This window comes from Budorcas taxicolor, chromosome 2, assembly GCF_023091745.1.
Source record: "Budorcas taxicolor isolate Tak-1 chromosome 2, Takin1.1, whole genome shotgun sequence".
NCBI classification, from domain to species: domain Eukaryota; kingdom Metazoa; phylum Chordata; class Mammalia; order Artiodactyla; family Bovidae; genus Budorcas; species Budorcas taxicolor.
The window spans coordinates 175,558,105-175,571,573 of NC_068911.1; the positions used below are offsets into that span (position 1 = coordinate 175,558,105).

Genomic DNA, 13,469 nt, shown 5'->3' on the forward strand with positions numbered 1-13,469 from the left:
GCAGAGCCCTACCTGTTGCTGTGAAGAGGCTCTCATAGCCTCTAAGGGACCTGGCCTGGACCCCGGGCCCAATAGGAGGGGTCCTCCCCCCATCTCCCAGCCGCTAGGGTGTCCTTGGACGCCCATGGCTCACCCTGGGACAGCTTTGCCAAAGAGCCAGCCGCAGGCCCAGGCCCGCCCAGCGCCAGGGGACTGCGACCTGGACGTTCTCTGCTGTTCAGGCCACAGGGGGTACTTAACCAGGGACCCTGGAATGTGGAGATCCCGCCCTGCCGAGGGGACAGCCAGGGACGGAGCCTCCTGAAATAACCAGATCTGGTTAGCGAGGCTAATTTTAAACGCCACTCTGGCTGCCCAATAGGCCCTTCTGGGAAGCCGTGAATGTCCCTGTGTTTGGCCCCCGGAGGCAGGGTGAGGGGAGAGAGGGCAGAGGGGCCCAGAGGACCCCCACCCCTGATAGCTGGCGCCAGAGACCCCAGGCTGCATCCCCAAGCTGGCCCATCCAGGGCCCAGAGCCCTGGCCCTAAACTGGGGCTCGGGGGCCCAGCCTCTGCCCTGAGCCACTCTGAGGGGACCCTGGTGGGCTCTCCGGACCTCCGCGTCTCTGCACTGGGCTCCCTGGACTGGAAGCTCGCTGCCAGTCTCTGTCTGAGCCATCTTCACGGTCTCCTTCTGCTCCCTCGCCCTGCCCCTTCCTCTCTGGGTCTCTGCCTCTCTGTCTCTGATGCTGGAGTCTCTGCAGCGATGACTGTTCCCCTCTCTCTGGGTCCCTCATGCAAGAGGCCCCGGCCGCCTTCCTGACAGCCTGTCAGCTGGACTGTGCGTGCCAGGTAGGGGGCAGGTGTCCCCTTGGGAGTTGGGGCTGCAGGTGGGGCCCGCCAAGGGAAGGACAGCTGTCCCGGGAGTCAACAGGAGCTGTCACCGGGCAGGCAGGGGCTGTGTCCAGGCATGACCTGGGCCATCCGGCCTGGCCCGGCCGGGCACGAGCAGAAGGAATGAACTCCGAGGGTAAGGTTGCCAGATTTAGCAAGTAGAAACCCACGGAGCCCAGGTAAGGTTGCATTTCAGATAAACAAGGGAGGATTTTTTAGTTTAAGTATACTTCATGAAATGTTTGGGACACAGACTAAAAATCCTCTCTTGTTTATCTGAAATTCGAGTTTGACTGGGCATTCTATATTTTGTCTGGCAGCCCTCTCCTGGGAGGCTTTAAGAGTGAGAGGGAAATTTTTTTAGCAAGGGCAGGTTTTAGAGACCGAGGGCGCCCCCGCCTGGCGAGGATGCGGTAGCTATACCCTGGGGAAACCCCGGTCTGATACGGGAGGCACAACTCCTGGCCGCAGGCAGCTTTCAGTCTTCCGGGCGAAGGGGCGGGGGCAGTCCTCGGGAGCTTGGTGGGTGGACCTCTTCAGGGGAGCCACAGACATCAGAAGGGAGGGTCTCTCCTGAGCCCCTGAGCCTTACCCAGGGCGTGGCACATAGTAGGGGTTTCATCAATATTTGTCAAATGAGTGAAGAATTCTCCCAGCCCATGCCCACGGAAGTGGGAGGGTGGCTGGCCAGCAGAGGCTCCAACACTGACCTCCCAAGCTGCTTGGATCCCTCTGGAGGGTGTACTGCCCCCACCCCAGGGGACCCCCAAAGTGAGCTGCAGAGGAGGAGGAGGAAGTGGGGAGAAGGCATGGAGAGGTGATGCCAGCTTTTCGCCTACCCCGCTCTCACCGCAGACCCCAACCCAAACTCAGAGTCCAGCCTGGGCAAGGGTACAGGTCAGGCGTGGGAACTGGGGGAGGGTGACCTCTGGCTCCGGGGACTAGTTGGGACTAAGGCAGAGGGCAGGCCAAAGAGGTGGCTGGCTGCTCAGTGCTCCTTAGAGGGGCATTTGAACAAGTCGGGGGATTCCTGGGACCAAGAAACTTGAGGACACTTGTTTCTGGGGAGGTAAGATTTGGGCCTTTGCCTTTAGCCCACTAAGCTCAGGGGTCTTCCTGGAGGGGGCAAATAAGAGGAGGCCTGTGGCTCTCCTGCACCTCCCCGACGGCAGAGTCCCTTCAGCGGCGTTCTGGCTCATTCGTTCATTTTCTCACTTGCTAATTCCCCCCTCACTGTTACCATTCACTAGGACTCCCCGGGGAGAAAGGACTGTGGCATCTCACCCAGCCTGGCGGAACATACTTGTCCCAGTGCTGACCCTGCCGCTGGCTCCCCGTGTGAGTTTGGGCCAGTCACTGACCAGCTGGAACCTCAGTTTCCCCATCTCTACAATGGGGATAAGGCTAGCAGCTCCCTCCTAGGCCTTGGTGAAGGTGTGAGATGAGGCCAGCCTTTGGTGAGAGCTTTAGAAGGGGGAGCTGCCATGATTACTGTTGTGATTATCAGTAGCATTTTGAGGCCCCTGTGGGCTGGGCCGGGAGTGGGTGGCCCCAAAGTCCAGGGCCCAGGACTCGAGCTTCACTGAGCCATCACAACAGGCCCCTCCTCTTGGGGCTTCAGCCCTCTTGGCCCCCATCCTGCAAGGTGCCTCTGGCTTCTAGATCGGCAAGACATCCATCCTTCGGAGCGAAGTGAGAGTTGGGGAAGGAGCTTGGATCAGCCATTGGCCAACCAGGAGGCCTGGCCCTCCGTCCCCAGCATGCGGTGTGACCTGAGCTGGTCCCACCTGCTCGGGCCTTGGTTTCCCCAGTCATACAGCGAGGGGGAGGGGCTGGACACCCCGCCTTGGCCCAGACGGGCCCCTGTGCGTGTCACCCCATCAGTAATGGGTTAGCTCTGAGCCTGTAATCACTTCAGGCCTGGGAAGAACTAACAGTGTCCCTGTAAATTAAGTAAATTGAGCTCTAATTGCGGCTTTCAGTGGAGTCAGCTGCTCCCCCTGTCCCCCCGGTCCCCCCGCTCCCTGCAGCTCTGAATCAGCGAGGTTGTCCCAGCCTGCCCTGCCAGGCCCAGGAATCCCCCAGGATTGTTCTGGCTCCCGGTGAACCAGGTGGTTCAGGGACTGAAGTCCTTCCAGGCCTACCATGCCTGAGGCGCTGAGCCTGGGCGCTTTGCACGGAGCCAACTCCAGGTCACGTCACCACAGCTCCGGGAAGCCAAGGCGACCGTAGCCGTTGTTGCAGAAGGGGAAACTGAGGCACAGAGCAGCGAATTCACCGGCTGAGTCCAGATAGGAACCTGGATCGGTCTGATTCCAAGGCTTGGTTCCCTGCCTGAGACCCAGCAGACGCCCCACCCCAGCTCAGCCAAGCAACCCCCCACAACCCACCCTACTCCCAGGGCCTTCGAGCCCCACCCCCCGGCCTTCCCTGTCCGCATGCTCTTTCCCACTGGCGTTTGCAGATGAGGCCAGAGGCAGCTCCCCTCCTCGGGCGGGGCGCGGGCCTGTGGTTTCCCTGTTTGTTCTGGAGATCCCAGCTGCTTCCCCAAGGAGACAGCTAGTGGTTCCCAGGCCGCAGCCCCTCTCGGGCGGAGCCAGACCGCGACAGGCCTGCCTGGGAAGACTGCCCACCGGCCCTGCTGGGCTCCGCCAGGCCCTGGCGCTGGGTGGTCTGGGCTGGGGCCAGGGGGTCCCTTGATCCTGGCCGTGGGGCAGGAGCCATGCCCCACAAGACTTGAGGCTGCCCTGCCAGGGACTGGAGGCATCCTGAAGGCCGGAGGTGGCTGGACTGCGTAGACGCAGGCCTGGTAGGGCAGGGTGGAGACACAGCCTTGGGGGGAGGCCAGGACGGAAGGCCCTAGGCCCCGGGTCCCCCTGAGGGCTCAAGAGAAACATCCACCCCCTTCAGGATTATCATTTTTGGGTGGTTCCAACTCAACGATTGAGTTGATTCAGACAGGAACCCTTCTTAGTGGTGGGTGGAGGCACCAGGGGTGACAGGTAGAAGACCTAGCACTCAGTCCTGTTTTCCTCTGGACCTCAGTTTCTCCATCTGTACAATGGGCACAGGTGTGGACTCCATGCTCAGCAAGAGCTCCACCAGGCTGTGGTGGTGGGGTGGGCAGCCCAGGCTGGAAGGATCTCAGTTGTTCCCAAATTCATTTCCAGGGGCTTCTTCTTGCCCCCATGAATCTTGTAGCCCAACCCCCCATACCCCTGTGCCTCTGTTCCCAGTGGTGATTGCCTGATGGAGTGGAAAGATCTCCCGTGGGCTGTGGAGTCTGACAGATCCCAGCTCCAGTCATGGCCACTGGCTCCCCGTGACGATGGGCACGTTCCCCCCTCTCCCTGCCACATCACTTTAAGCGCCATAGTGGTCCTTGTCCTGTCTCCAGCTCCTGGGCTCCTTGCCTGAACTCCAGAATTTTTCCAACTTCCTACCAGCATGTCTAAAGTCCAACAGGCATCTCCAAGCTAACGTGATCCAAACAAACTATTTCCTCCCCAAATCTGCCTCACCATATCCACAGATGACATTTCACCTAGGTGCTCAGACGCTAAACTCCAGGCGCGTCCCTGATTCCGCTGTTTCCTCTGCCCCCCAGGGTTCGGTCCATAAGCAAGCCCAGCTGGCTTCAATTCCCAAACGTGTCTGGGATCCAGCTCCTTCCCGCCACCACCATCTTTAGCTGGTCCAAGCCACCACCACCTCCACCCGCAGCAATGGAAAGGCCTCTGGACTGCCCTCCAGCATCAGCTCCTGGCATTCCCGGTCGCTGCCTGGCAGCCGGAGCGATCTTTCCAAAGCATAAGCTGGATCGGGTCACTCGTTGCATCTGACCTTCCCCTGAGACAGAAGATGCAGGCACTTCCTGTTTTTCCCTGTGGGACACAGTTCCGTCCTACCTTAACCCACCTGCTGTCTCCCCCTTCTCTGGGCTCCAGACACTTTGCTTATGTCTGTTGTTCAAGCATATTAAGCTTATTCCTGTCCCTGGATCTTTGCACTTGCTTTACCCCACTTGGAATGATCTTTCCTCCAGCTTCTTGCAAAGCTATCACCTTACCGACTCGGTCACAGCCCAGCCTCCTCTGGTCTTCGCTGACCACCAGCCATAGCAGGGCCCCCAGTCACTCTCTGGACCTTCGTTTAAGAGCTGATTCATTTGGAAAGACCCTGATGCTGGGAAAGATTGAAGGCAGGAGGAGAAGGAGAGGACAGAGGATGAGATGGTTGGATGGCACCACCGACCCAATGGACGTGAGTTTGAGTGAGCTCCAGGAGTTGGTGATGGACAGGGAGGCCTGGCGTGCTGCCGTCCATGGGGTCACAAAGAGTCGGACAAGACTGAGCGACTGAACTGAACTGGAAAGGAGAGTCACTGCCAGTGCCCTACCTAAGAGAGCAGGAAGAGATGGTCAGGGAGGAGGGGGTACTGAAACGCCAGGCGGAGGCAAGCACTGGGCCCCTGTGAGTCCTCCGCTCTCCCTGGCACCCGCAGTGCCCAGGGGTCAGGGGATGGTGAGGACCCTTTGCCGGGGGTTTGCCCCTTGCCTGGGGTCCTCTGCCCATTTCACTCTGTGACATCAACCTGGTCCCTGACCCTCTTTTGGTTACCTTCCTCTCTGGTGCAGAAGTCAAATCCAGCCCTGAGTTTGTCTGGGGATGGTCCCTCAGGAGTGGAGGGCTCAGGGCCAAAGACCCCTCCAGCAATGACTCTTGCCCCGAGGGTGGGCACAGTACCCTCATGCCTTGAGAACAGGCAGCAGCTACTCAGGCCTTGACTCCACAAGGACTCTGGGAGAAGATGGAATGATCACACCTCCAACCTGTCCAGGGACTTCCCTGGTGGTCCAGCGGCCAAGACTCCACGCTACCAAATGCAAGGGGCCTGCGTTTGATTCCTGGTTGGGGAGCTAGATTCCACGTGCCATAGCTAAAGATTCTGCATGCCGCAGCTAAGGCCCGGGGCAGCCAAATAAATAAACAGGAAAAAATGAAACCAAAAACCTGTCCACACCCTGCCCCAGAGCCCTCTTTCTCATCCCAGCCCAGTCCTGTGTCATCAGGACACGGCCTCTTAGCTGCCACTGTTCCCCAACCAGGTCACCTGAGTGGCAGGGGGTCTGATGACAAGGCCCTTCAGCCAGTGGTCAAGCCCAGGCTGACCTCAGAGAGCCTGGGGCCACCTGCCCTGGCACAGGCAGGCGGAGGCCCGGGTTCTGCCCAAGGCTACTAGACGTTACCCACCAGGACAAAGGCACAGGCCCAGGGGGTCGGGATCTCCTGACTGATGCCGGCAGCTCACTCCCTTGAATCTCTGCAGGGTTACAATCCTGATCCTCTTTTTTGCCCCTGCCCAGTGCTTGGTTAAATCTCACACCCTGCAGCCGCACTGTTTTGCCTTTGTAGTGAAGTCGCTCAGTCATGTCTAACTCTTTGTGACCCTGTGGACTATAGCCTACCAGGCTCCTCCGTCCATGGGGTTTTCCAGGCAAGAGTCCTGGAGTGGGTAGCCGTTTCCTTCTCCAGGGGATCTTCTCAACCCGGGGATCGAACCCGGGTCTCCTACACTGCAGGCAGACAGACGCTTTACCGTCTGAGCCGGCAGGGACGCCCAATTTTGCCTTTATATCCTCCTCCATATCCTGTTAGTTGTGCGACTTCACATAAGTCATCAGATTTCTCTCTCTCTGCGTCCATCTCCTCACCCGTAAGCCAGAGACAGCAGCGGCCCCTGCCCTCTGAGAGGGGTTGGGAGGGTGAATGGGTTAAGCACCCTGTGAGGCACTCGGAAGGGTCCCGGGCACTCAGGGAGCCCCGTGGAAAGGTCTGGGCTCTGCTGGCAGCAGTGTATCCACCGGCCCAGCGACTCTAAGCCTTGGTTCTCATGGGCAGGGAGGGAGATGTGGTACTGGCCGGTTGGCCCGGGCAGGCTGGTGGGTCATGTGTGTGCCCCCCATCCTGAGGTTGGGGGCAGATGACTGAGGAGTCGGAAAGGAGCCTGGCACCGTGATCAAGGCATCACAAGGAGGCCGTGGGAAGCCACACAGGAGCCCAAATCCTCTTCTGAGAACTTAATCCCCCTACCCCACCCCCGGATCGGCTGTGGCTAGATCTTGGTGGGAGGTCTTGGGGGTGAGCCACCAGGGCTAATTATAAACGCCGCTGGTTTGGGGCTCTCACCACCCCACTGAAGGGCTTCTGCGGCCCATGTGGTCTGGGTTGTTATCCTTGGAGAGATGAGGGCCTCGGAGGGGGTTGGGGGAGGTGGACTCGGGGGTCAAGGGTTCAACATGCAGCTGTCACTTAAGAAACACAGAACAGGTCACTGTGCCCTGCCAAGCCTCAACTTTCTCATCTGTAAAATGGGGATGACAGTGTCACGGGATGGTGGTGGGCTGTGTGGATGTGTCCAATATACCGCTCCCCACTCCGAGGACAGCAACTTCACCGCACGTCTCGGGTGCTTAGTAGGGTGTGTGGTGCATTGTAGGCCTCCTGCTCCCTCCTGCCTTCCCTCTCAGCACAGTCAGTCTGCTGACCACCCACCCAATCACACGCTGGTCTGGTTTTCCCCTTCATAAGCAGGACTGAGACCCACAGGCGCAGATTTGGGGCCTGTTTCTTCCTGCCTGTCTTCATGGCCCCAGCGTCCCCTGCCTGGCCTCCTGTAGCAGACTTCTTGCTGGCCTCTCAGCCTCTAGCTCTTCTCCAAGCTGTCCTTAAAGCTGGCAGCCAAGATGGTCTTTTGAAAGCGATGTGCACGTCCAGTTCCAGAACCTTCCGTGGCTCCCCAGGGTCTCCAAGGTCGCCCCCCAGCTTCTTGAGATGGTGTCATAGACTCCCCCACTCATGTCTCCCTGAAGGGTCCCCTCTAACTCTGCTGTGTGGCCTCAAGCCCCACCTGAGTCCTCTCCTAGTCAAGCCCCAGCTCATTCATTGCCTTGTCTCTGTGCCCATCCCGCCCATGCCCCAGCTTGTGAGGTGCCCTCTCTATGCCCTCAACGGAGAAGTCCTGGAGAAGACTCTCAAGAGTCCCTTGGACAGCAAGGAGATCCAACCAGTCAGTCCTAAAGGAAATCAACCCTGGATACTCGCTGGAAGGACTGATGCTGAAGCTCCAATATTTTGGCCACCAGATGCAAACAGCAGCTTTGGGGCTGTTGGGGCTGTTTCTACCTCAAACACCACCAGACGTTTGCGATAGAAATGAACTCACTGTGTTAAACTCTGGATTTCTCTTTAACAGAAGACAGTGTTAAAGACTCATTGGAAAAGCCCCTGATGCTGGGAAAGACTGAAGGCAAAGAAGAAGAGTGCTGCAGAGGGTGGGATGGCTGGATGGCATCACCGCCTCACTGGACATTTTCCGGGAGTTGGTGATGGACAGGGAGGCCTGGTGTGCTGCAGTCTGTGGGGTCGCAAAGACTCGGAGATGACTAAGCAACTGAACAATAACAACGGCTCTGCCCCCACGTTTCCTTGCATCCCCATCGCGCTGGGATTCCCTCTGGCCTTCTCTTCCATGAGACACGAGCTTCCTGAGGACAGGAAGCCCGTTCACAGTCGTCTCCCAGGTGTGGCTCAGAATAAGGCAGAGGCCACACGCCCAGTTTCCCCCATGGCCAAACAGGGAACATCAGTCCACAGGGGCTTCCTGTAGGAGGACAGACAGGGATGCTGGGGAGTGTGGCAGGCAGGAGAGGTACACCCATGATGGGCAGCCGGCTCTCAGCTCTGACTGACCACTGCCCTGCATAAATGTGGGGCAAAGCGAGCAGACCTTCCAATTTTTCAACAAACCAGAACTCCAGATCTTTTGCGCAAGTTCCCAGTGTTTTAAAACACAATGAGGATAATCAGGGACATCTGGGAGCATATGAGTGGGAGGTGCCCTGAGCACACATGAAGCTGAGACAAGACAACCCAGACTTCCCACACCCCTTCCCTACTGTGGAGGAAAGGGCTCAACGGTGGGGGGAGGGGCAGCGATAGACATCTCAGGAGGAGGGGCTGGGGATGCTGCTAACCCCCCTACGACAGAGAGACATCCGGCCCCAAGTGCCAAGAGTGCCCAGGCTGAGAATCAGAAAACTAACACCGTGGCATCTCACCCCATCACTTCATGGCAAATAGATGGGGAAACAGTGGAAACAGTGTCAGACTATTTTGGGGGGCTCCAAAATCACTGCAGATGGTGACCGCAGCCATGAAATTAAAAGACACTTGCTCCTTGGAAGATAAGTTATGACCAACCTAGATAGCAGATTCAAAAGCAGAGATATTACTTTGCCAACAAAGGTCCGTCTAGTCAAGGCTCTGGTTTTTCCAGTAGTCATGCATGGATGTGAGAGTTGGACTATAAGGAAAGCTGAGCACTGAAGAATTGATGCTTTTGAACTGTGGTGTTGGAGAAGACTCTTGAGAGTCCCTTGGACTGCAAGGAGATCAAATCAGTCCATCCTAAAGGAGATCAGTCCTGAATATTCATTGGAAGGACTGATGCTGAAGCTGAAGCTCCAATACTTAGGCCACCTGATAGGAAGAACTGACTCTTAAAAAGACCCTGATGCTGGGAAAGATTGAAGGCAGGAGGAGAAGGGGACGACAGAGGATGAAATGGTTGGATGGCACCATCACTGACTCGCTGGATGTGAGTTTGAGTAAACTCCGGGAGTTTGTGATGGACACAGAGGCCTGGTGTGCTGCAGTCCATGGGGTTGCAGAGTCGGACACAATTGAGAGACTGAACTGAACGGAAGAGTTGTTGATGGGAGGCGTCTGCTCAACCAAAGACTACATTTCCCAGCCTCCTTTGCATCCAGGTAGAATCATGTGACTAGTTCTCACCAATGGACTGTGAGTAGGAGTGATAGAGTGTTGCTTCCAGGAAGAAGTGGTTAAAACGTGAGCTGTGAGCCCCCCTTCCCCTCCACCCCTTCCCTCATCAGTGTGCTGGCCAGATGGAATTTAGATAGATATTCTGGTTAAGATAGAACCTCTGGAATTTAGAGGAGGGCAGAGCCACATGGTGGAAAGAGCCTGGGTCCCAGGCACCTGACCAGAGGCACCCCCAGATGTTTGAGATAGAAATGAACTCATTGTGTTAAACTCCAGATTTCTTGTCAACAGAAGACACGGTTATCTGGATGACTAGAAGAGGATTTGTCAGCTTAGATTTGTTCCTCCTCGCTGAGAAAGGGTCTTCCGTCACCCTTAGCCTCTAGTTCCATAGGGGATGGGTGGAGCTGGGACTTCTGCCTGGACCCCTGGCCTGGATTAGGACTCAGAGCCACCAACAGTTAGAATAAAGGGGAGATGAGTGAGCTGACGGTGCATGCGGGGCCCAGCCTGGGTACGGGGGGCCCTGGAGCAGTCTGAGCACCCTTGATTCTTCTTGAAGCACACACGCGTGAGCCACAGCCTGGACTCGTGCAGGAGCTCCTAGTTCCTCGTGGGATCCTGAGAGCTCAGTGTGTTCAGCTCAGTGCTGGGATAGTACATTCAAATGTTAGGAATGGAACATCAGCGAAGTTAAAGAACTCTCCTGAGTTCATGGAAACGAGAAAGTGATGGGAACCCCTCCGTCTCTGACTGGTGGCAGCCCAGGCTTTTGAACCCCATCCCAAAGTTTAATAAATGATGTTGGTGCTTTGCTTGTATCCTTTGAGGATTTACTGTCCTGGCTCAGGCTTTGGGGCTTGCTCTCAGCCCCTCCTGGTTGGAAGGGCCAGGGTGTTCATTTTTTCAGGAACAGCTCTTAGCCGGTGAGAAAGGAGAGGTGAAGAATAAACACCCCAGCCCCCTCACTCCACAGTGAGATAACCCCGAGCTGCATCTCCCTTGCTTCCTGGAGACCCACAGTGGGACTGAGCCCGGGTTGCCCATGATGGTGACCTGCTTAACACACATCCTTTCCTTTCCCGGCTCACTTCCCCACTCTGCCTGGTGCTTCCTGGGTTCTTTTTCCTAACCCAGGGATTGAACCCGCATCCCCTGCGTTGCCAGGCGGTTCCTTTACCACTGAACCACTTGGGAAGCCCCTTTACAAACTGTATTCAAATCCTTGTCACAGGCTGTGCCTCTGAAGAACCCAACCTAAGACACAAAGTGTGGTTTGCACACCCCAGTGTGGTTTGTACATTGACTTTGGGTGGTACTCGTGAACTTTTAAAGACAGACTGCTCAAATGTGAATTTAAAGAAGTGTTTAGGAAATGACAATAGAGACATGGCAAAAAATTATGAAGATGGTATGAGACCAACAAATGAAAGTGCTGCACTGTACAGTTAAAGGTGAGGTGTCTGTCCTGGCAAGAATGTAGGCACGTAGTTTACTATCCCAGCATCAGCTTGGCTGTGCCCTTTTTGCCAGGACTGCTGGGAAACTTAAAGAAATATTCTCAGCTGCGTTTTTTTTTTTTTTTTTGTATTTTCATTCTTGAAGGATGCCTTGCTTCTAACATACAATTTCTTGCCGAGTTCATTTTTAACTAGTGTGTGTTATGAGTCATTAGTACCGGCTGCCTCAGAGCCTGGTTGGCAGGAGGCTGGAAATGCATTATAAATAAAGGATGTCATTAAGTGTGGGAACTTTGGAATCAAACCCCAGCTCCACAGCTTGGGGGACCTTGGGCACTCATGTCACTAGCTGCACCCTTGGTTTCATCATCTATAAATGTGAATGGATGAAGGGGGCCTGCTTCTTAGGATTAAATGAAATGAATCCACATAAGCATCAAGCTCAGAGAGTGGCAGATAGCAAATAATCATCATTATCATCATGATTGAGTCTTTCCTTCCAGTAAGGCAAGAGGAGCAAACTTGGGGACCTCTACCCCAATATCAGGTGTAACCCTGAGTCTGTACCAGCCTTGACAATCAGGAGTGGACAGATCTCCATCCCTGTCTAGGCTGAGGCTCTGTGAGGGCCACCACTAAACTCTGGGGACCTGGTATGGTGCCTGGCGCATGCTCAATACTTGCTGAATGAACGGATGAGGGAGTGGGTACGATGGGCCACGGCAGGCAGCTGTTTGAGGGCACCACGCGGCAAGGGTGTCCCGGGGCACTTGAAAGCCTTCCTGCTGTGGGCTTCGGGGCCCAGAGGCACTGTTCTTTAATCCCCATGGCAGTCCTGCAGTGGGCTGCCTCCTATGTTCCAGATAAGAAAACGGAGAGGCAGAGACGCAAAGGGCTCTGTCCACAGTCACCCGGGTAATGCATGGTGAAGCCCCCAGGTCAGCGGGAGACCCTTCTCCTCCCCGTGCAACCCCACCTGCATGTGCTCCCGGGCCCTGAGTCCAGCTCCCCCAGAAAAATGAGATCATTTCAGTCTCTTCCTCACTGACCACAAAGACTCAGTCCTGTCCTCAGAAATATTTGGAAAGTTTTATTTAAATGTTTTGTGTTCCCTTTTAACCAACACCAAAAAGAGAAAATTTTTTGGCTGTTTCAAACAGGAGCGTCCCTTCAGAGAGAAGCTGGCATGTGTGTTTAGAGCCGGGAAGCGTCCGCTTTGCCAGGATCCTCTTCCCAGCCTGGGTCACCCGGGGCTGGATGGCCAGTCCTCGGAACCGACTTCCTGGGAGCCCCGGGGCGACCTTGGAATGAGTGAGTGAGCAAACCTCCCTCCTGAGGAGGACCTGGTCTCCCTTGCATTTAGGGATGGACTTGGGGAACTGGCCATGAGCCTGGTGGGTTCCAGAGGGACGGGGAAGGGGCTGGGGGAGGGTCAGATCCGGAATGTTCCATGGAAGCTCCAGGGCCTCTGGGTCTGCAGAAATAGAGTTGCTAGAAAAATAAGAGGCTTTGAGAAGTTCTGCAGTCTATGCTCTCTGCCTGCCCAAGAGAAACCTACCCTGTCGGCCGAAAGGGGGCAGCGGGTGGCGGGGGAGGCTGGAGGCCAGCAACTGATCTGGCTGCAGTGGAGGATTCCAGAGGGGAGCCAGGCGGGCGGCAGGCAGACTTTGGTTTCCTGGGTCCCCTTGCCGGCAGTGGCAGAGGCGGTGGGGGTCTCTGCTTCCCGCCTCTTTGAGGTGTGGGCTGCCAGGCCGTGGGCAGCACCGGCCATCGGTCATGGGCTGGTGGGTGCCCGGGCCCTGGGCCCTCAGAACAGGCCACCCAGGGGCAGCAGGGCCAGCAGGAGCAGCAGGGGCCCGGGGGAGGGGCTGCCGGACGAGCTGGCTGAGGCACAGTGGTCGCGGTTGGCACCGATGCAGGCTGCGTAGGCCATCACGTGGGGGATGTAGTTCTGCTCGTGGACGCCGTGCAGCAGGTGCGCCATGGGGCCCTTGGCAAAGACGGCCACGTCCTCGCCGCCGTGGGTCTCGTGGCGCAGGGGCACCGCGGACTGCGCCTGGTAGTTATTGTGAGCTGCGGGCCAGAGAAACGCTTGCTGAGCGCCTGCCAGGGGGCCTGGCACGCTGTAGCAGCTTTCCGTGCCCACTTCCAGGCTGGCTCAAGTGCCCTCTTCCCCCATTTTTTTTTCAAGGGGGGAGCCACTCTGTGTAGCAAATGGGATCCCAGTTCCCCAAGCAAGGATTGAACCTGTGCCACCTGCCTCAGGAGCGTGGAGTCTTTAACCACTGGA

General features: G+C 56.7%; 1 protein-coding gene across 3 annotated transcripts in view; it reads right to left on the reverse strand.

Annotated features, from left to right (window-relative positions):
- Positions 1-12,331: 12,331 nt before the first annotated feature.
- ALPL (alkaline phosphatase, biomineralization associated) overlaps positions 12,332-13,469 on the reverse strand; it is a 65,071-nt gene continuing 63,933 nt past the window's right edge. For all 3 annotated transcript variants that reach the window (XM_052663187.1, XM_052663170.1, XM_052663179.1), the window contains exon 12: positions 12,332-13,252. In XM_052663187.1, the coding sequence (XP_052519147.1) occupies positions 12,987-13,252 (266 nt within the window). In that variant the 3' untranslated portion in view covers positions 12,332-12,986. The remainder of the gene's footprint in view (positions 13,253-13,469) is intronic.